A 22619-nucleotide genomic window follows, 5' to 3' on the forward strand; every position below is an offset into this window, starting at 1 on the left:
AGACATATCTGCATCGATGTGGCAAAAGACGATTCACTCGCTCCCAATGTCCCCGCCAATCCATCCCTAGGCCAACACGAGACATATCTGCATCAATGTAACTTGATGATAAGACATAATAAGACACCCCTTTAATGATTTAAAAAAAAATGAATACCTTTCGATCTTTGGGTACATTTTTTTCTCTTCCGGCGTAGCGGTGGAATGATAACATTTGAAAGAAGGGCCAAAAAAAAAAAAAAAAAAAAAAAAAAAAAAAAAAATCAGCTCTCAATAATAGACAATAAGCTAATTTTCGACTTAAAAAAAAATATGATGTAGCAACACCAATCCTTAACATGCCACAAATAACTATAGTCTTAACTAACTGTTCTTAATTAGTTAACCCTTGTCGTTTTTAGATTTTTAGATTTAAATATTTATCTTCAATCTCTCAATGCATGTCTATGTATAAATAGAGGCAAAGATGAAGCTACTGATGAACCACGAGACAATCGGAAAATGGAGTCATCAATATTACTTCTTATTTCTCTGCTTCTTTGTTTCGTTGCGGAAGCAGCGGCGGCGACGGCATCTCCGCTGTCGACGTCGAAGCGGTGGATCGTGGACGCCGGGTCCGGCGAGCGTGTGAAGCTGGCATGCGTGAACTGGCCGTCTCACCTGGAGCCGATGGTGGCGGAGGGGCTGTCGAAGCGGCCGCTGGACGAGATATCCAAGGCGATAGAAACTATGGGGTTCAACTGCGTCCGACTCACCTGGCCGACGTTCCTCGCTACTAACGACTCCCTCGCCAACCTCACCGTCCGACAGTCCTTCGAGCGACTCAGCGCCCTGAATTTCACCGATGTCTCATTAATCGAACGCCACAATCCAGCTCTCATCGACCTCCCTCTCATCGAAGCTTATCAGGTGACCAATCAGTTATCTCCTCGCGCGATCTGTTTCCTTCAAATTATACATATCATATATATTAAATCAGACCCCGGTAGCTAATATATAATGGAGAAATTAAATAAATTCAATGATAATAATGCAGGCTGTAGTTTCAAATCTTGGAGACAACAATGTGATGGTGATATTGGACAACCACATAAGCAAGCCAGGGTGGTGCTGCAGCAGAACCGACGGTAATGGCTTCTTCGGAGACACCTACTTCGACCCGAACATGTGGGTGGAAGGCCTAACCTACATGGCCACGCTATTCAGATCGCATAAGAACGTAATCGGGATGAGCTTGAGGAACGAGCTGAGAGGACCGAGACAAAACGTGGAAGATTGGTTTAAGTACATGGCAATGGGAGCCGAGGCAGTGCATGCGGCTAACAAGGACGTGCTCGTCATCCTCTCCGGCCTTAGCTTTGACAACGATCTCAGCTTTCTGTCCACGAGGCAACTGAATGTGAGCTTTTCTAGGAAGCGCAAACTCGTGTTCGAGGTGCACTGGTACTCCTTCTCCGACAGCGAGGCGTGGCGTAACGGAAACCCGAACGACGTCTGTGGGAGCATCTCCGGCAGCGTCACCAACAAGGCCGGGTTCCTGCTCCAACGCAAGTTTCCTCTGTTCCTTAGTGAGTTTGGGATGGACCAGAGGGGAGTGAATGTGGAGGACAACCGATATTTCAGCTGCGCCATGGCATATGCCGCAGACAAGGATTTGGATTGGTCACTGTGGACGTTGCAAGGGAGTTATTATCTCAGGGAAGGCGTCGTGGAGTTGGAGGAGGTGTATGGCGTTCTCTCATTGAACTGGACTACAGTTCGGAACCAAACCCAGTTGCAGAGGGTCCAATCCATACAGCAACCTTTCCGAGGTCCAGGTTTCTCTGAGGTCCCACCCTACAAGATTATCTTCCATTCCTTGACTGGTCACTGCGTCACACTCGACTCCTCTCGACGGCTCACGCTTGCAGTAGGCCCTTGCAGCCAAATGTGGAGCTACGGTCACCACAAAACTTTGTCACTGAACACTACAGGTTCAACGCCTTCCTGCATCACCGCCGTCGGGGTCGGGATGCCCGTCGCGCTGGCAGAATGCGACCGTGTGACGAGCTCCAAGTGGGCGCTTTTGTCCTCCTCCCACATGCACGTGTCGACCAAAGTCGCCGGCGGCAATGCGACTGTGTGCTTGGATGTCGGCGGCGACGGCAGGAGCTTGATCACGAATCCTTGCCGCTGCTTGGGTGGGGACGCGAGCTGTGACCCCGAGGGCCAGTGGTTTAAGTTGGTCACCTCCACCAGACTTGTTAGTTAATTGATCAATGCCCAATAAGTGTGCAGATCGATCCTGATTACAAAATTGTGCCATTTCTATTATACGAAGCTTTTTAATGTAATATTAAGATTCATAATTTACTAAAACACCAACATCATTATCTCATTTTCATCCCCCAAATATCATTTTCATCCCATGAAAAAATTGGGATCCGTGCAAGATAAAGGGAATGAATAGCTCCTATCGATTCTTGTCTTGATCTCATGCACATTGATTAAATGTACAGTGAAATATGAATCAATACGAATATCGCATGCACAACTTCAAGATTTACTTGATATCCACCTCTTAGCTTACTAATCCAAGACTTGCTCATAGTGATCTTCCTCCACTATGAACTTTTTAAATACCTTTCGGAGGTAGAGAAATCTCTTACCATATGTTCTTACAAGAACGCAACAAGAAAACGAATACAAAGACAAATGAAAACGAATACAATGACAAATGAAATCGAAAATGACTTTACAATGAGAAACTTAATTTATATGCTTTTCTTGTTGCTTGGAAATGTCTTTTGTTGATCTGAAAATGCACTAGTACTTTGTCTCAAAATCTCCAAGAACTGGCGACTTCTTCCTTCAAATGAAAACCTCTTATACGATTACTGTTTGGGATATTTTCCACCTACCAATCGATTGACCTTACTCACCAATCAATTATCACATCAGATCTGACCGTTTAAACATGTATAATGATGTGTACAATTTGCAAGTGCACAGTTATTGTCAAGTAATAAAAGATATCGAACCCAAAATGACTGAATATAAGCACTAGAGATCAATCACAGCAAATAGCTCTTCGTGCTTGTTGATGTGCTTCTTCGATGATATGCAGCGGAATAAATAACAAGAAATGCACTCACAACACTAACATTAAAGATTTACTTGGTATCTACCTCAAGAAGAGGTGACTAATCCAAGGATCCACACACGACATGCTCTCCACTAATAAAAACACTCCTCGGTCACAGCCGGAGGCGGAGGAGCCTCGTACAAATTCACACAATAAAATACAACACCCACAAGAACAAAATACAAAAGATACAAATGAAAACTCTTTCTTCTTGCTTACTCATTGCTTGTTGTTGCCTCTTGAACCGTGGAAGTGTGACTACACTTGTCTCCAAGAGCCTTCAAGAACTGACAGTGAAAATGTGGAGAAGCTCGCTGAGATCGCCGCTGTAGATCACACTGTAGTCACTAGAGAGGAATGCGCGAAGAAGACGCTCACCAACGGCTATAACCTGTGCAACGGTCATATCCTAATTGATTGAATGACTCTCAATCGATTGGGGAGGCTTTGAATCGATCAGCTGATCGATTCAGAGTGCCTCTGTGCTCTCTAGAAAACACCTGAATCGATTGCCCGATCGATTCAGCCTCTATCATGCGATTTCCAACTTCCCAATCGATCGACTGATCTATTGGAAGTTTCAATCGATCAATTGATCAATTCATAAGCTCACTATTCGCTCAGAAACTTTCCCAATCGATTGACCAATTGATTGGGAAAGTCTTGATCGATTACCCAATTAATCAAGAAGGTTTCTACACAAAATTACATCAACCAATCGATTGGTTGATTGATTAAACCCCCCCAATCAATTGGCAAGCAGAAAATTATATAGAGCTTGAAATGATCTTCGTTTAGCATCCAAGATCACCTCATTCCGATATCCGAGTCAAAAGTTATGGTTTTCGTAAATTTACTACGTTCGAACTTCCTAGTTCCATGCTAACTCCCTATTGGACTTACGACTACTAAGTGTTCGGTCAACTTTTGACCCATCAGGACTTTCTCTTTACCAACTTTTCGTTGGACTTCTGATCACCAAGTGTGGTCCTTCTTGACCCACTTAGATTTACTGTCTCGTGCTAAGTGTCCGGTCCTCCATGACCCACTTGGACTTCCTTCCACTAGATGTCCGGTCACCCTTGACCCATCTGGATTTCCTTGCGCCAAGTATTCAGTCAATCCTTTGACCTACTTGGACTTCTCAATACCAGGTGTCCGGTCAAACTTGACCCACCTAGATTTTCACGTGTCTGGCTTCACTCACCAGGTCTTTCCATCTGCTTAGCTTTACTTACTAGGACTTCCCATCTGCCTAGCTTCACTCACCAGGACATTCAATTAGCTTCACTCACTAGGGTTTTCACCAGGCTTCACTCACCAGGATTTTTCCACTGTCTGGCTTTACTTACCGGGACTTTCACCTGCCTGGTTTCACTCACCAGGACTTTCCCACTGCTCGACTTCACTCACCGGGACTTTCACCTACCTGGCTTCACTCACCAGGACTTTCACATAGCTTCACCCACTAGGATTTTCTAACTGCCTAGCTTCACTCACTAGATCTTTTACCTGACTTCACTCACCAGGATTTCCCATCTGCCTAACCTCCAGTTAGGACTTTCTCAGTCAAGTATCCAGTCAACCCTTTGACCTACTTGACTCTTCTTCATATCTAACTGGTCAACCTTAACCAGAGGGGAATTGTATCAACAATCTCCCCAAATGGATGATTGCATCTACAATCTCCATGTATTGTCAAACACCGAAACTCAAACATCAAGACTCAAGCTTGAGCCAACTCAAGCTTAGTCAACCAGGTCAACCTTGACCAAAAGGATATTGCACCAACATTCTTTGCTTATGTAATGTATAAATTAGAATAGTGCTAGTATAATACTAGATGATGATTGAAAAGGAGGCCAAGAAAGCATCACAACCAAGGAAACACTTAGAAAAGATTAATTCCCTAGGTTGACTTTTTGATCCTCTCATTGTCTTGAGAAGATCATAGTAGACGGGTCATAACCATGTCATGTTTGTCTGCTTATTTTGTATATATGTTGATATATGCGATGCTTGAATGTGATGCATGTCTAATTAGTAGTTTTACCATAATTAAGTCAATTTAATATGTCTACCAAAGTTTGGTACTCACTACTACCTTGATCAACTGTAGACATATTTTTCAAAGTAAAGTGACTCAATTTATCTTGGTAAAACGTGACAAGACAATTGTGATATCCATCTATTAAACTTTGGGTGTGACTTAACTAAGTTACCTCAATTGGATTGAGAACTCAGAGGCATATGATCATTCGATTGGCAAAAGGACAAAGTCTTGTTCTCCTAACTATCCAAGAGTTGCATACAATGCAATCGGTAAACATTAGCTACCTAATATATCCAAGTCTTGAGCGATTAGTCAAAGCTTACTTAAGATACAATATAACATGGATATTATCCTACTTGAATGTTGTTGCTATCGAAGTATAGAACTAGTAGTGTGGGTAAATAATAGTTGCTCACATCCATGACTTGTTCCTACCAAATTTTACATTTTAGTGGGAGAATCATTTAATTAAAGTCATAATTAAGTTATTTAAATATGATATTTATTTTTGTATTTCTTGATACCGACAAACAAGGAATTAGTAAACTTGAAGCTTCTGGTCGTCAAAGTCGAGTTGCAGTTTTATCGGATCGTCCTTTGAGTAGCACACAGAAGAAAGATTGTGTTTTCAGGTATTGTTCTTGCTACTGGTCGAACCAGGCATATATAGCCTATTGAGGGCACCCTCAACAGAGGAGCTTTGAATCGATCAATCGATCGATTTAAGCTTCCCCAATCGATTAGTCAATCGATTGGAATGTGATCGTTGCACAGGTTAAATCCGTTGGCAAGCAATCTCTTCAGCAATTCTTCGTGAGCTTCTTCCCGATCTTCATGTGAGCTTCTCCACAACTCTCCGCTAGTTCTTGAAGCTTATTGGAATAAAGTATTTCTACACTTCCAAAGTCAAGAGGCATTTCACACAAGGAGAAGAAGAAGCTAGGGTTTCTATTTCATGTTGCAAATCTTGTAAGATTTTACTTGTATTTGCTTCCCTCTTCTTTCTTCTTATATTGAGAGTTTGTATAGGGATTCTCCGCCTTCAGTAGTTACTGTAAAGGAGTGTTTTCTATGTGGATAAGCATGTCGTGTGTGGATCCTTGGATTAGTCACCTCTTCTTGAGGTGGATACCAAGTAAATCCTCATGTTAGAATTGTGAGTCTTGTTTCGAGTCTTTCCGCTGCATATCAACAACAACGAAGCAAGCCAACGAAGCGCGATGAGCTATTTACCCCCCCTCCCCTTCTAGCTACAAAATCGACCCTAACACTATGCCTCTTAATCACTATCTATTGAGGCACTTGATTCTTCAAAATCAGAGGATGGTGGAGATGGCGATTTCTTCTTCTTCCCTTTCTCCTTTTTGGCCATAAGTGCTACTCCCCTGATCTATGAGCTTCTCCATCTAATACCTCAATGTGAGTTTTGTGAAACTCCATAGTTGAGAAGAACTCATCTAGAGTACACTTCTCTAGAAAGGTTTAGCATAAAAGAATCTAAGAAAGGTTTTCTTTCCATTAGATATAGGATTTATCTTTTGAAGCCTATGTGCTCGAGCACATGAGACAAAAGGATGCACATGAGTCAGATCCCATATATGTCAGCTATAAGATCAATCATGTATATTATATTATATACTGGGCTTGATGTATCATACACTCTGAGTCTCATGAGTAGATATTAGTCGGATCCAGGGATGGAGCATTGGGTGACTGTTAATATAATCCTTAAGTACTTAAGGAAAACTAAGGACTTGTTCTTGGCATATGGAGAAGGTGATATAAGAATATGCAGGCATAGTGATGATAGCTTCCAGACAAACGAGAATGACTTCAAGTCCCAATCTGGATACATATTCACCTTACATGGAGGTGTAATAAATTGGAAAAGTTTCAAACAAGAAATCATTGTTGATTCTACCACTGAGATATAATACATTACAGCTTCTGAAGTAACAAAGGAGGTGGTTTGGATCAAAAAGTTCATCGTTGAACTTAAAGTGGTTCTAAGCATTGTTGAAGCATTACCAATTTACTATGAAAATAATGGGACCATTGCATATGTCAAGGAACCCAGGTCTTATTAATGATCTAAACACGTGCTTCATCACTATCACTTAATCAGAGAGATCATAAATAGGAAAGAAATATAAATTGAGAGAATTCCCAACAAAAGGAATCTAGCAAATCTTTCAACAAAACTTTTACCAAAAAATAAGTTTGAGAGGCGTGTTGAGGTCTATGGTATTAGATACCAAGGCGATTGGTTTTAGGTGAAGTGAGAGTATGTTATATTTAAAAGGTGTCCAAAAGGCAATCACCTTAGACATTGTATTTTTTAATAATAAAATTCACTACTTGAGTGTACATTTTATAGGTATATAATTTGATCGTAAAGTCAATTAATAAAATCCACAATATAATACATAGTATGAGAGAAATTGTAATTTGATCACAATTAGTGAATATCTCATCATGTTTAATTATGTACATATTAAAATCTTCCCTAGTCGATGAATTGATGATATTGGATATCATTGATTCAGTGAGACTAACACATATTATACTCCTTAGTTTATCCAAGTAGTTGATCCTCGCTAGCTGAAAATATTAAGATGTTGAGAATTAACATGTGGATAATAGTTATATTAACTAGTTCATCGGATGTAACCTGCTATGAGATTTCATGTGGTTCTTTATATGTCAATGAATATCTCATTGTAGCTCAAGTGTAAGTTTTCTTAGACTGGTGGTATTCAAATTATCCTAGTCATGGAGGCTTATACTTTAACGTCTTAGTAGAACATCTCTTAGGAGGTGTAGATCTGCGATGATTGGGTATAAGTTAATAAGCCCGAAAATATTTGAATAACCCATAAATGATTCACCACTCCTTCTATATGGAGGCGTATATCCTATGACCTCTTATCAGAATTATTACTCATAAGTCTTTAGCGAAAGCAAACATATCAAGAAAATGGTCTTCTTGGATATATGTTTTTGAGTAACTAGAATCTATAGGACAAGGAACTATTGCTTGAGCTAGGTGTGACATAGTCAACCTAGTAGGGAATGACATATAGACCATATCTTGATCTAAGTGGATATAAGATGTGTCAAAGTAATAGATGTTGGTGTAGGTTGCACAGAATCAAAACTAAGTTTTAATATTATCAAAGGTTCAAGTTAAGTCTTGTTGTGATCTAATAAGTTGACTAAGTGTGCAGGCTATTTACTCAACCGGAAAAGACCTAGTTGGAGGCTAGGCAGGAGAAGTCTTAGTAGATCGTGGAACCCAAGTGGAAAGACCAAGTGGGTCGAGAGGACCCGACACTTGGCAGTGAGATCGAGAAGTTTGGAGGACCAGAAATAGATAGAATGTCCTAGCGAGCCGATCAAGGCTAAGTGAAAAGTTCAAATAGATCTGGAGGATCAAAGTTTAGCAGGTAGGTTAAGGTAAAAAACTGGAGGAGTGACAGTGAGGTTGTATTCCTGAAGGGAACAACCTAAGGTCACTGATCCAATTGAAGAAATCGAAAAAGTTTCCAACTTGAGATCAAGACAATTCTACTATCTAATACTACTCATGCATTTTATATATATTACTGTGTTAATCTCTGTTTTGCAGGAATATACTGTTTAACTCTATTTTACAATTTTATCTTGATTGGTCGACCGAACAAGGTAAACTTAGAACAGACACTAGTTTAGATCAAAGCAGAGTGAAATCTGATCAAAGTTTGATCGGTCGATTGAACCAAAGGACCGGTCGACCAAACCCTAACGATGTGGTATAAATCAGTTTGGTCAGAAGCAGAGAAAGAAATTAAGCTAATCGGTCGATCGAACCAGGAGATCGGTCAATCGAACAAACACCTCATCAATGCAGCATTAAGTGTGAATCTCGATGAACAAGGAAATTCTCTGTTCGGTCGACCAAACACCTTAATGTCATTAAATGCTGAAGATCGAATCAGCATCAGATCTCAATGAAGATGGAAGGGAGTTGGTTCGGTCGACCGAACCCAAGGATCAGTTGATCGAACGTCGATGACTCTTATAAAAGTGAGCTCGAGACCAAGGCTAGGAAAACGAAAACCAATCTATTCAAAGTTCACCTCTGAGCATGCTGATGTTCCTGCTACTACTCTTCTACGCATCCATCAAGCAAGCTGCTGTTGTTGGGCACTACTTGGAATTCCGTTCTGTTTCCCTTGTTCAAAAATTTATACAAGAACAAAACTTTTCCTAGCAGCTCATGTGCTCTACAGAAGTTAAACTTGGATTGCAAACAAAACTTAACATTTTTAATCCAAGTTATTCTTCAGAAGTTAAACTTGGATTGGAAACGAAACTTAACATTTTTACTCCAAGTTCAACCCATGTGTTCTTCAAAAGTTAAACCATATTACAGAAATTGATTAAATATCTATTTCAAAGATTAACTTCTAGGTTAAATATGACGAGGCACTCGACCTTCTTGGGTATGAGATCATCCACCACTTCATAGACAAAGCCTTTCAAAGAAATTAAATATTTAAACTTCTTACAGTAACTTTAGGTTTAACTATAGAGACCATAATCGAAACACAAAATCGATAGTCTCTTGTGTTGGTATTTCAAGATCCATACAAAGAACACAAACTAATTATGCAGCGGAAACAATAACTAGTTATACCTTTCTTTGTAACCTAAAGACCTCTTTATCTTCTACTGTATTCCTCTCCTCTTCTTGGACATCGTGTAGGCGATGATCTATCAAGATGAAGACACCCAACCTTCTCCTTCTTTTCCAAGCTTTCGGCCACCAAAGAATACAAAGTGAAGAGGCCTTCATCATCTTCTTCTTCTCCTCCAAGCAACCGACCACCAAGGTAGAGTCTTCTCCAAAGAGGCGCCAGCCCTAATGAAGAAGAAAGGATGAATGCCACAGGCCTTTAGGGAAAGAAGACAATAGAAGTGTTAGCTAGAGCCCTAGAGCCAATTATTTGATAATTGAATTTTGGACTTATTGTATCATATTCTATATATAAATAAAGGCATTTGGTTTTTGGTTATTATACTTACTTGTATTGGTGCCAAATAAACTAAGTATAATAACGTCCTTGAGTAGAAGGTTCTTACCTATATCAATCGATTGGTTGAATCGATAGTGAGATGATATAGGGAACACTACTCTTAATCATTCCTAGTCGAGTATTAACATTCAGGGACAATGTTAATGCAATAAGACTAGCATGTAGGTCAACTCGATGACTTGATCTCACAAGTTATGGATATAGAGATATCAAGTTGACACATGGGTATGCATTAGAGAGTGTATACTGAATGACCTGCCATGAGAAAGTATCATGGATCGTTATATGAGTGTCATATACTTTCTCATGTGGCTATTAGTATGACTACTAGTCCTTAGACCTGAAGTCACCATGGTTCCCTACATAAGGAGTTATGTACTTTGGTTTCGTCAAACGTCACCCGTAACTGGGTGGACTATAAAGGCGATTATTGGGTATGTAACGAATTATGCAGAGAGATGTGAGTGATGTAGATGGGATCTATCCCTCCTATATGACGGGAGCGACATCGATATTCTTGATAGAGTGAGACCACTGTTGGTGCAACCTTAGGTTAAGGTTGACCTGGTTGACCTGACTCGAGTTGACCTGACTCGAGTTGTGTTTTGATGTTTGACGATGTTTGACGAGAAGAGAGTTGTATTCTTGATGTTTGACAAGAATAGATGTTTGGGAGATTGTTGGTGCAACCGTAGGTCAAGGTTGACCTGATTCGGTGAAAAGTCCAAGTATGGAGACTTGGCACTGGAAAAGTCCAAGCAGGTAGCTTGGCACTGGAAAAGTCCAAGTACGGAGACTTGGCACGGGGAAAAGTCCAAGCAGGTAGCTTGGCACGCGAAAAGTCCAAGTATGGAGACTTGGCACTGGAAAAGTCCAAGTACGGAGACTTGGCACGGGGAAAAGTCCAAGCAGGTAGCTTGGCACGCGAAAAGTCCAAGTATGGAGACTTGGCACGGGAAAAGTCCAAACAGGGAGTTTGGCGCGGGGAAAAGTCCTGGTGAGTGAAGCCAGGCAGTCGGAAAGTCCTGGTGAGTGAGGCCAGGCAAGGGAAAGTCCTAGTGAGTGAAGCTAGGTGAGTTGGAAAGTCCTGGTGAGTGAAGCCAGGCAGTCGGGAAATCCTGGTGAGTGAAGCCAGGTGAAAATCCTAGTGAGTGAAGCTAGGTGAAAAGTGAAAGTCCTGGTGAGTGAAGCCAGGCAGTTGGGAAGTCCTGGTGAGTGAAGCCAGGCAGATTGGAAATCCTGGTGAGTGAAGCCAGGTGAAAACCCTAGTGAGTGAAGCTAGGTGAAAGTCCTGGTGAGTGAAGCCGGGCAAGGGAAAATCCAGATGGATCAAGGGTGATCGGACATCTGGTGATGGGAAGTCCAAATAGGTCATAGGAGTGACCGGATACTTGATATGGAGAGAAAAGTCTAAGTGGGTCAAAGGGATTGACCGGACACTTAGCGGGGAGTCCTAGCAGGTCAAGGGAGTGACCGGATGCTAGGCGCAATGTACCAACAGGTCAAGATTGACCGGATGTTGGTTGGACTTGGTTTGGGGAAAAACCAAGTGGATCGATCGGTGATCGATCCGATGTATCTGCATGAATATTCGATCGGTCGGTGACCGATCGAACTATCGATGCATCTTGTGTGATAACTGATCGGTGACCGATCGAGTCGATCGGCCGAACAGGCGGGCGCAGAGGGCTGATCGGTGCGGGGACCGATCAGGTCCTGATCGGTCCCGCACCGATCAGAGTTCGATCGATCCGTGGACCGATCAGGAGGTTCCCGATCCGTGGACCGATCGAGAGGATTCTGATCGGTCCATGGACCGATCGGGGAACAGAAGCGAAGGATAGGGAATAGGTTCGGTCCGTGGACCGATCCACATGGAGCCTGATCGGTCCACGCACGATCCGTTACGTTGCGACGCAACGGCTAGATTTCTTCTGTGTTTCTTCGCTTTCTTCGCGGGTTATAAAAGGAGGGCTGCTGCTGCGAGCCTGCTTCTTCTCCTTCTTCTTCTTCCTTGCGATTGAAGCTTCTGAGCTTCCAATCGACGGTCAGCTGCTACTGCTGTCCGAGAAGTTGTTGCTTCACAGGCAGTCGACGAGAAGGCGAGTTAGTGTTTGTACATTGTTCTTGTCTTTCTACTTGTATTTCTTGTACTCCTTCTTGTTGTTGCAAGTTTTGTGGCGAGGTTTCTCCACCCAGAAGGAGTTCATATTAGCCGGTTTTCCGGGGACTCATCCACCGACGGATTGACTGGACTCGTCCACCTTACGGACACGCCGAGGAGTAGGAGCCCTAATCTCCGAACCTCGTTACATCGGTTTGTTTGAGGTTTGTCTTCTTTTCCTTCGTTTCTACGTGTCATTTTCCGCTGCGCTAACCCTAGTTTGTAGAAACGCGACGATTTGGGGTCGGCTATTCACACCCCCCCCTCTCTAGCCTCCGTACGAAGGATCCTAACAACCACGAAGTACATGGTCATGCCCAAATGAGTCAATATAGGATATTGAGCTCATTTAATTGAGTGAGTCTACTTGGAGTTCAAGATTTAGATTGATTAGAGGATGACACGGTCTATGCCTCACATTGATCAATCTAGATGTCTAGGATAGAAGGACACTTGTCATATTTTTATGAGGAGTCACAATTAGTAGTCACAAAGGTGATGTTGGATCTCAACATTCTTGTAACATTGGGTAGTAATGATGTGTTGCTAGATACCGCTCATTACTTATGCTCCTAAATGAGTTTAGGGACATTGCCAAAGTTACAAGAACCTATAGGGTCACACACTAAGAACAATTAGATGGAGATTAGGTTCATATGATGAACCAAGAGGATTAGATTCATTTGATGAATCAAATTGGATTAAGAGTAATCCTAATTAGGCTAATTGAGTTAGACTCAAGTTGATTCATGTGTTTAATGAGTCTAATTTAGATTATGACTCATTAAATCAATTTAATTAAATGAATTAGATTCATTATATTAAATTAACTTAAATTAAATGGTTGGATTAGATCAACCATGAGAGAGATGAAGTCAAGTTTGACTTGACTTGAGAGGAAGATGAAGAGTCAAGTTTGACTTGACTTTATGCCACATCATTAGTGAGTTGGCATTGAGTGGGCCAATGATGATGCTCCACATCATCATGGTTGCTTAAGTGGGATGCCACCTCATGGGAGTTACCAAGAGTTGTGACTCTTGGCATTCCATGGGAGTTACTCACCATCTTAATGTGGCCGGCCACATGAATGGGAGATATGTTTTCGTTTTGTGAATTAAATCTCATTCATTCCTTCATCTTCTTCCTTGCTCCAATTTTGCTCTCCCTCTCCTCTCTTGGCCGAACCATCCAAAGGTGCTATCACACCTTTTGTGTGGTTTTTCTCCACCTACTTGTTTGTGTGGATACATATAGAGAGTTGTCTAGGTTGACAACTTCGAGATCCGGCACCGTTTGGACGAGCGGGAACGCGAAGGGCTTCGCTTCAAAGGTATAACCTTTTTCTTTCATAGATCTAAGTATAGATCTAGGTAGAAACTCGTATTCGTGTGTTTTTCACACTCTTTCTTTGCACGGATCCGTTGGCTAGGGGCTTTCGGGGTTTCCGCGACGCGAAAAAGTGGTTTTCGCGGCCCGAAAAACCCAACAGTGGTATCAGAGCCATGTGCGAAGACGAATACGAGTTTATTTTGTGTTTTATGAAAACTTTTCAGTTTTATAATATTCTGTAAATTTATGATTTTTATAGTTTTTATGGGTATTTTTCTCGTAGAAGCGAAGCACAAGTGTCTCGATACTTGTAGGCTTCGACTACCGAGAAGAATTTTCCAAAACGGCCAAGTTTCACCCCAAAACTTTTTGGGACAGCGGGCTAAGGCACTGTTAGATCGCAATGAAACCCTCGCGATGGTTAGATCGCGGGTAGGGGCGCTGCCCCTAGCCCCGCAAGGGGATTCGTTCCGCGATTGCGCCCGAAAACCACTAAACGGAACCGTCGGGAAATTGTACTCGTAAAAATTATAAAAATTATAGAAAATTATAGAAATATATAATTTTGAATTATATATTATTTTTGTGATAGTCATGGCCCAAATACCCAATTCGATTGGATAATTCGTATTGTAATTCATAATACGGCCTGCATGCCGTGATGTGTGATAACCATGATTTAGCTATATTATTTTGATTCATAATGCATATTTTTGATGATCTATTCATAGCTTAAACTCATATATACATTACATTTTGTAATTACATTTGATTTTGGACTTAATTGTAAATTAGCTTATTTTCATGGTATTTGGTGCTAATATTTGATTCTTATTTTGTAGGCATCAAAAGGGTCATGGACCCGATCAGATTGTACCACACTTGGGCTTAAATCAAGGGCTAAACGAGGCGATCAAACCTTGGAACATTATGGACCGTTCGTTGAAGATCAGAGAGATCTGAGCCATCCGTTGAGAATTTGGTCCATCCGACCTAATGAGGAGCAGATCTCGTCCATTGATGAATATCCAGAAGTTTTGATCCAGATCTGACCTCATCCAGCCGTTGATCAAGACCCGGATTGTTCTGGACCGTCCGATCAGTTTTGAGGAGGTTTAAAAGCTTCGTGAGAAGCTACAGTGCACCTGGGCTCGGCGTTTCCTCGCGATTTCTTCTACAGTGCTCCTTCTTCTTCCTCGCGGCGCCGAGTTCCCATTCCTCGATCCAGATCCGTGAGCTAGATTTCTTCGACGACGACGATCATCAGCTGCCGACGTTCATCTTCCGGTGATCAGAGAGTGTTGAGAGAGGTTTCTCGGACGTGACTCAGGTTCTGCTCACTGCCGCGATTCCGATTGTGGAGGTCTCCCAATCGGCGATCTTCGCATCCACCAGAGCTTAGAGGGAGGTCTCCTGAGAGCTACTGGACCTTTTCCGATCTTCATTACGCAGCAAAGCTGGGTCGATTTGGCCGATCGATCTGATTTGCGACTCAACAGAACTTGAGCTTTGTTTCTTCGGCCGATGAGGTTTCCAGATGGATGGAGCTTGAACGGAGGTTTCCGTGAGCTGTGAGTGCCCTATGGAAATAGCTAGAAGCTTGTTTGATTGTTGTTGAATGCTTATAGGGGTTCTGAGAGCATTTCTGCTTCACGGCAGATTGTGAGGAGTCTTTGCTACGGGATTTGAATTGAGGGATGTTTAGGGTTTTAGTTTTCTTCATTAGTTGTCTTTGAATTATCCATGAATTTGCTCAGATCATCAGATCTGATTCTATTCCTTGCTATCTTGTTTTGTTTGAATTTCAATTACAATTCTATTCTTGATTACTTGTTCGTAACTTTGATTTCTTTAGATTTCTGCAATTCAAACCCCATGCTTAGCTACTGACTTAGGTATTAATCTAGTTACTGTTTTTGACATAGATAATTCGTTTGTCACAAATTGTTGAGTGTTGTTCATTTAATTAGCAAACCTTAGTTCTATTCGATGGATTTGTTGTCACTGATTGAGCTTTTGATGTTTAATAGTTGAATTCGATTGAGATTGTGAGTTTGATGCTAATATGGCTTATACAAGTGTGTTTGAGCTTATGGTTTAATTGCTACTGTGATTGTGAAGTTGAGAGTGAGTGATTCATTCAATTATTGCAATAATGCATGGACCTTCTTTGATCCATTTATCATTGTGGAAGAATTTAATTTGAATTGTGAGATAAATGGAAGTACTAAGTTGAATTAAGTTGAGATTAGATTTTGATTGGAACCAATAATATGATTCATACACACCTACTAGTTATCCTTGGAAAAATACGACTTGGGACTCCTTACTACACGCATTTTCTTTAGCTTAAATGGGTTCCAATCTTTATTAATTTGGAGCGCCTTGTGACATGCAAAAAGGCCGACACATTTTTGATTCATAATGCATATTTTTGATGATCTATTCATAGCTTAAATTCATATATACATTACATTTTGTAATTACATTTGATTTTGGACTTAATTGTAAATTAGCTTATTTTCATGGTATTTGGTGCTAATATTTGATTCTTATTTTGTAGGCATCAAAAGGGTCATGGACCCGATCAGATTGTACCACACTTGGGCTTAAATCAAGGGCTAAACGAGGCGATCAAACCTTGGAACATTATGGACCGTTCGTTGAAGATCAGAGAGATCTTAGCCATCCGTTGAGAATTTGGTCCATCCGACCTAATGAGGAGCATATCTCGTCCATTGATGAATATCCAGAAGTTTTGATCCAGATCTGACCTCATCCAGCCGTTGATCAAGACCCGGATTGTTCTGGACCATCCGATCAGTTTTGAGGAGGTTTAAAAGCTTCGTGAGAAGCTACAGTGCACCTGGGCTCGGCGTTTCCTCGCGATTTCTTCTACAGTGCTCCTTCTTCTTCCTCGCGGCGCCGAGTTCCCATTCCTCGATCCAGATCCGTGAGCTAGATTTCTTCGACGACGACGATCATCAGCTGCCGACGTTCATCTTCCGGTGATCAGAGAGTGTTGAGAGAGGTTTCTCGGACGTGACTCAGGTTCTGCTCACTGCCGCGATTCCGATTGTGGAGGTCTCCCAATCGGCGATCTTCGCATCCACCAGAGCTTAGAGGGAGGTCTCCTGAGAGCTACTGGACCTTTTCCGATCTTCATTACGCAGCAAAGCTGGGTCGATTTGGCCGATCGATCTGATTTGCGACTCAACAGAACTTGAGCTCTGTTTCTTCGGCCGATGAGGTTTCCAGATGGATGGAGCTTGAACGGAGGTTTCCGTGAGCTGTGAGTGCCCTATGGAAATAGCTAGAAGCTTGTTTGATTGTTGTTGAATGCTTATAGGGGTTCCGAGAGCATTTCTGTTGGTTTCACAGTAGATTGGAGAAGTTGAGTTCGGGATTTTGGTTGGTGGAATGCTAGGGTTTAGATTTCCTTGTTCTTGTCTTTGAATTGTTCATCAATTTGCTCAGATCTTCAGATCTGATACTTTCTCTTGCAATTTCAATTTCGTTTGAGTTTTTATATTACAGATTTTGATTTTGTGCTTACAAATCCAGATTTTACTAACCCATTAGAATTGATTTAGGTTTTATTATGTTTCTGAAAATCTATTACTGCTTGTTTATAGGTTAGGTAAATTTGTTAGCGATTCCTTGCTCTATACAATCAATCTTGTTACTGTGATCTTGTTTTCATGTTAAATGCTACTTGAGTTTCCGATTATTACCTCTATTTCGCATTATGTTGTTGAAGATTGAATGTTTAAGTTGATTGAAATTGTGAATTGATTGTTGATTTTGTCCAATAACATTGTGTTTGAACTCTTGAGATTAATTGTTGATTGTGATTGAGAATTGAAGATTTGGAAAGTGAGATGAGTATAGAATTGGATTATAATGGTGAATGCAATGTTGATTTCGGTTCACAATTGTCTTTAGTTCTTGAGTTTAATGGCTACTGAGAATTTGAATGCTTTGTTATTGTGAATTGAAAGGGTATGTGTATTAATTAACACATTTGATGAGATGATACTTAAGAATCTGAATTCAATTGCGTTTATCTGAAGAGAAGGAAATGGATCATGTTTAGATGAGAGTTATCTTTCTTTGATACTATTCTTGATCAAGTTGAGATTAGATTTTGATTGGAACCAATAATATGATTCATACACACCTACTAGTTATCCTTGGAAAAATACGACTTGGGACTCCTTACTACACGCATTTTCTTTAGCTTAAATGGGTTCCAATCTTTATTAATTTGGAGCGCCTTGTGACATGCAAAAAGGCCGACACCAATGTGATGTGCGTGTTGTATTTTTTTTTTCGCGACCTGCGCGTTCTGCCTTTCTCTTTTATTCTTGTTGTAAATTAGATTTAGACTCGAATGTAACTCAAGTTTCAAAATGTAATGTAAATTTTGAGGCGGTGGAAGGTCCACTCGAGACGGAGTTACGAGGAGGGCGCGAGCAACACGAGGTGGACAAAGGAAGGAGCTTGAGAAGCTGTTGACCTTAGGTTGACCATCCGATCTTCTCATTGGCTTGAGAAGATCGTAGTAGGGCCATGACATAATCACAAAATTATTTAATTAATTGCTTTTGTGTGTATGTGATGCATGCTAGTTAATTAAGTAATTAATTAGTGCCTAACGATTAGATTAGATCTAAGTCGTGCACATGATGCACCCTTCGATTAGATTAGATCTATCAAGTATATGATACGCATCATCGTTTAGATTAGATCTAAATCGCGTCAACTCGTAATGCCTACCATGACGTGATACCTACCACTACCTCGATCGCATGTTGTTGTTGAATCTGCCAAAGCAGAGCAACACATACTATCTTAGTAGGGTACGGAGGGACAATTTTGGTCCCGCCTATCAACGCATAGGTGAGTACAACTCAATTAGATTGAGTAACTAGTGAACTCAATTGGATCGAGTTTAACTATAGACATTATCCAATGGTTGGTAGATAGGTCAAAATCACGTTTATATTAACTCTTGGGCGTATTAGCCAAAGCTAACTCGAGTTTTAATATAAATGCGGATTTTGATCCTATAAACAAGAGTTGCATAGAGATGTAATTGGTAATCGTTACCTACCGATCATACTAAGTCTTGGGCGTATTAGCCAAAGCTAACTCAAGGGTTAGTATGATGTGGATCTTGTCCCACATGAATTATAGAATTCAGTGGGAGCATCATTTAGTTAAAGGCCTAATTAAATGATTAAGAATATGATACTTATTTCTGCATTTATTTCTGTTGTAGATTACCATGACGTCGAATACGAACACTTTCTCCCTGCGATCAGTCCTCGAGAAGGACAAGCTCAACGGAGCAAACTTCCTGGACTGGTACAGGAACCTGAGAATAGTTCTCACTCAGGAACGTAAACTGTACGTTCTGGAGCAGCCCATTCCGCCCCGCGAGCTGACCGAGATGCTTTCAAGAAGCATCAAGATGACGCATTAGATGTGTCTTGTCTAATGCTCGCGACCATGAACTCTGAGCTTCAGAAGCAACACGAGTTAATGGGCGCTTACGATATAGTTGAACATCTTCGTCAACTGTATCAAGGTCAAGCGAGGCATGAGAGATTTGAGATCTCAAGGGCACTGTTTCAGTGCAAGATGTCAGACGGGGCTCCTGTAGGCCCATATGTACTCAAAATGATTGGGTACATAGAGAACCTACAAAGGTTGGGGTTCCCACTTGGCCAAGAGCTGGCCACTGACCTGATCTTGCAATCCTTGCCGGATAGCTATAGTCAGTTCGTTCTAAACTACAATATGAACGAGATTGACAAGCCACTACCTGAGCTGCTGTGCTGAACCTTAAGAAGGCTAAGCCCAACACTGTTCTGATGGTTCAGAAACATAAGGGCAAGGGCAAGCCCAAAGGCAAGGGAAAGTCCCAAGCCAAGGGCAAAGGCAAGGCACTGAAGCCTAAAGGAGGGGTCGCCAAGGATGCTACCTGCTTCCACTGCGGTCAGACCGGGCACTGGAAGAGGAATTGCAAGGTATACTTGGAGGATCTTAAGAAGAAGCGAAGTGAGACTTCCACTTCAGGTATATATGTTATAGAAGTCAATCTATCTATTTCTACATCATGGGTATTAGATACTGGATGTGCTTCTCACATTTGTACTGATGTGTAGGCGCTGAGAAATAGCAGGGCATTGACAAAGGGCGAGGTGGACCTACGAGTAGGCAATGGAGCACGGGTTGCTGCTGTTGTTGTAGGGACTTACTTTCTATCTCTGCCCTCTGGGCTTGTACTAGAGTTAGTCGATTGTTGTTATGTGCCTGCGTTAACTAAGAACATTATATCAGTTTCTTGTTTGGACAAGAAAGGTTTCTCGTTTACAATAAAGAACAAATGTTGTTCCGTCTATTTAAACGATATGTTCTATTGTATTGCACCTCTGATAAACAGACTCTATATTCTAGACCTTGAGAGCCCTATCTATAACATAAATACCAAGAGGTTCAAGTCAAATGACATGAACCAAACCTACCTCTGGCACTGTCGCTTAGGTTATCCCAGCTCCATAAGGATGGTTTGCTGGACTCATTTGATTTTGAATCATATGAGATATGTGAGTCATGCCTACGAGGCAAGATGACCAAGACTCCCTTTAGTGGGCACAGCGAGAAAGCGACTGATTTGTTAGGACTTATACATAGTGATGTATGTGGCCCTTTCAATGTCGCTGCTAGAGGTGGTTATAGGTACTTCATTACATTTACTGATGATTTCAGTAGATATGGTTATGTGTACTTGATGACACATAAGTCTGAATCCTTTGAAAAGTTCAAAGAATTCAAGAATGAAGTACAGAACCAGCTTGGCAAGAGTATTAAGATACTTCGATCAGATCGAGGTGGAGAATACCTTAGCCATGAGTTTCGTGACTACCTAGCTGAGTGTGAGATTCTATCCCAACTCACTCATCTTGGAACACCACAGTGGAATGGTGTATCCGAAAAGAGGAATCGTACCCTATTAGATATGGTACGATCTATGATGAGTCACACAGATCTTCCGACATACTTTTGGGGCTATGCTCTAGACACGGCAGCTTTTATACTCAACTGAGTTCCATCTAAGGCCGTGATAAAGACACCATATAGGATATGGGCTGGGAGAAATGCCCAGGTGTCTTTCATGAGGATTTGGGGTTGTGAGGCTCACGTTCGAAGTCAAGTCTCAGACAAGTTAGGACCCAAATCCGACAAGTGCTACTTTATTGGATATCCCAAGGAAACTAAGGGATATTACTTCTACATTCCTAGTCAGCACAAGGTAGTTGTGGCAAAGACTGGGGTCTTTCTAGAAAGGGACTTTGTTTCTAGAAAGACTAGTGGGAGCGCATTCGATCTTGAAGAAGTTTAAGATGCGAACAATAGCACTGAAGCCTCGATGGAAGTTGAACTGGAACCACAAAATATTGTGGATGATGTTGTTCCACAAAGAGTTGAGGAACAACAACCAGTTCAAGTAGACATACCTCTTCGCAGGTCTGATAGGGTACGTCGTCAGCCTGAGAGATACTCATTTCTCTTGTCTGACCATGATGACGTTGTGCTGATAGAGGATGAGCCTACCACCTATCAGGAAGCTGTGATGAGACCAGATTCTGAGAAATGGCTAGAAGCCATGAGATCCGAGATGGAATCCATGTACACCAACCAAGTATGGACTTTGGTTGATCCACCTGAAGGGGTAAAACCAATTGGGTGTAAGTGGGTCTTTAAGAGAAAGACTGACATGGATGGACTTATCTATAAGGGTCGCTTGGTAGCTAAAGGTTTCAAGCAGATTCATGGTATTGACTATGATGAAACCTTTTCTCCAGTAGCGATGTTTAAGTCCATTCGGATCATGCTTGCTATTGCAATCTACCATGACTATGAGATATGGTAGATGGATGTCAAAACCGCATTTCTGAATGAAAACCTACTCGAGGATGTGTACATGACACAACCTGAGAGTTTTGTAGATCCACAGCATACTAGCAAAGTATGCAAGCTGTATAGGTCTATTTATGGACTAAAGCAAGCATCTCGGAGCTGGAATCTTCGATTCGATGATGCAATCAAACAGTTTGGTTTCATCAAGAACGAAGATGAACCTTGTGTCTACAAGAAGGTTGTAGGGGACATAGTTGTCTTTCTCATATTGTATGTGGATGACATACTGCTCATTGGGAAAGACATCCCTTTGCTACAGTCTGTCAAGACTTGGCTAGTGACTTGTTTCTCAATAAAGGACTTAGGTGAAGCATCCCGCATTCTAGGAATACAGATCTATAGAGATAGATCTAAGAGATTGCTTGGCCTAAGTCAGAGTACATACATTGACAAGGTACTCCTACGGGTTGCCATGTAGAACTCCAAGAAGGGATTTCTGCCGATGTCACATGGCGTGAGTCTTTTGAATACTCAAGGTCCCTCTTCTAGAGAGGAGAGAGACCGCATGGATCAGATCCCTTATGCCTCAGCCATAGGATCAATCATGTATGCCATGCTATGTACTCGACCTGATGTCTCGTATGCTTTGAGCATGACGAGCAGATACCAGTTAGATCCAGGTGAAAGTCACTGGATAGCGGTCAAGAATATTCTTAAGTACTTAAGAAGGACTAAAGAATATTTCTTGATATATGGAGGCGATGATGAGCTAGCTGTAAAGGGTTACAGTGATGCTAGCTTCCAGACCGACCAGGATGACTATAGATCGCAGTCGGGGTTCGTATTTTGCATTAATGGTGGTGCTGTCAGCTGGAAGAGTTCGAAGCAGGACACAGTAGCTGATTCTACAACAGAAGCTGAGTACATTGCTGCATCAAA

General features: G+C 41.5%; 1 protein-coding gene across 1 annotated transcript; it reads left to right on the forward strand.

Annotated features, from left to right (window-relative positions):
- The first annotated feature begins 564 nt into the window (after window positions 1-564).
- On the forward strand, window positions 565-2251 carry LOC122019529 (glycosyl hydrolase 5 family protein-like). The gene is made up of 2 exons (XM_042576986.1): window positions 565-909; window positions 1037-2251. Exons 1-2 carry the CDS (start codon window positions 670-672, stop codon window positions 2249-2251), a joined length of 1455 nt encoding a protein of 484 aa, XP_042432920.1. The 5' UTR covers window positions 565-669.
- The last annotated feature ends 20368 nt before the right edge of the window (window positions 2252-22619 follow it).

Source organism: Zingiber officinale, chromosome 9A (genome assembly GCF_018446385.1).
Source record: "Zingiber officinale cultivar Zhangliang chromosome 9A, Zo_v1.1, whole genome shotgun sequence".
Taxonomy (NCBI): Eukaryota; Viridiplantae; Streptophyta; class Magnoliopsida; order Zingiberales; family Zingiberaceae; genus Zingiber; species Zingiber officinale.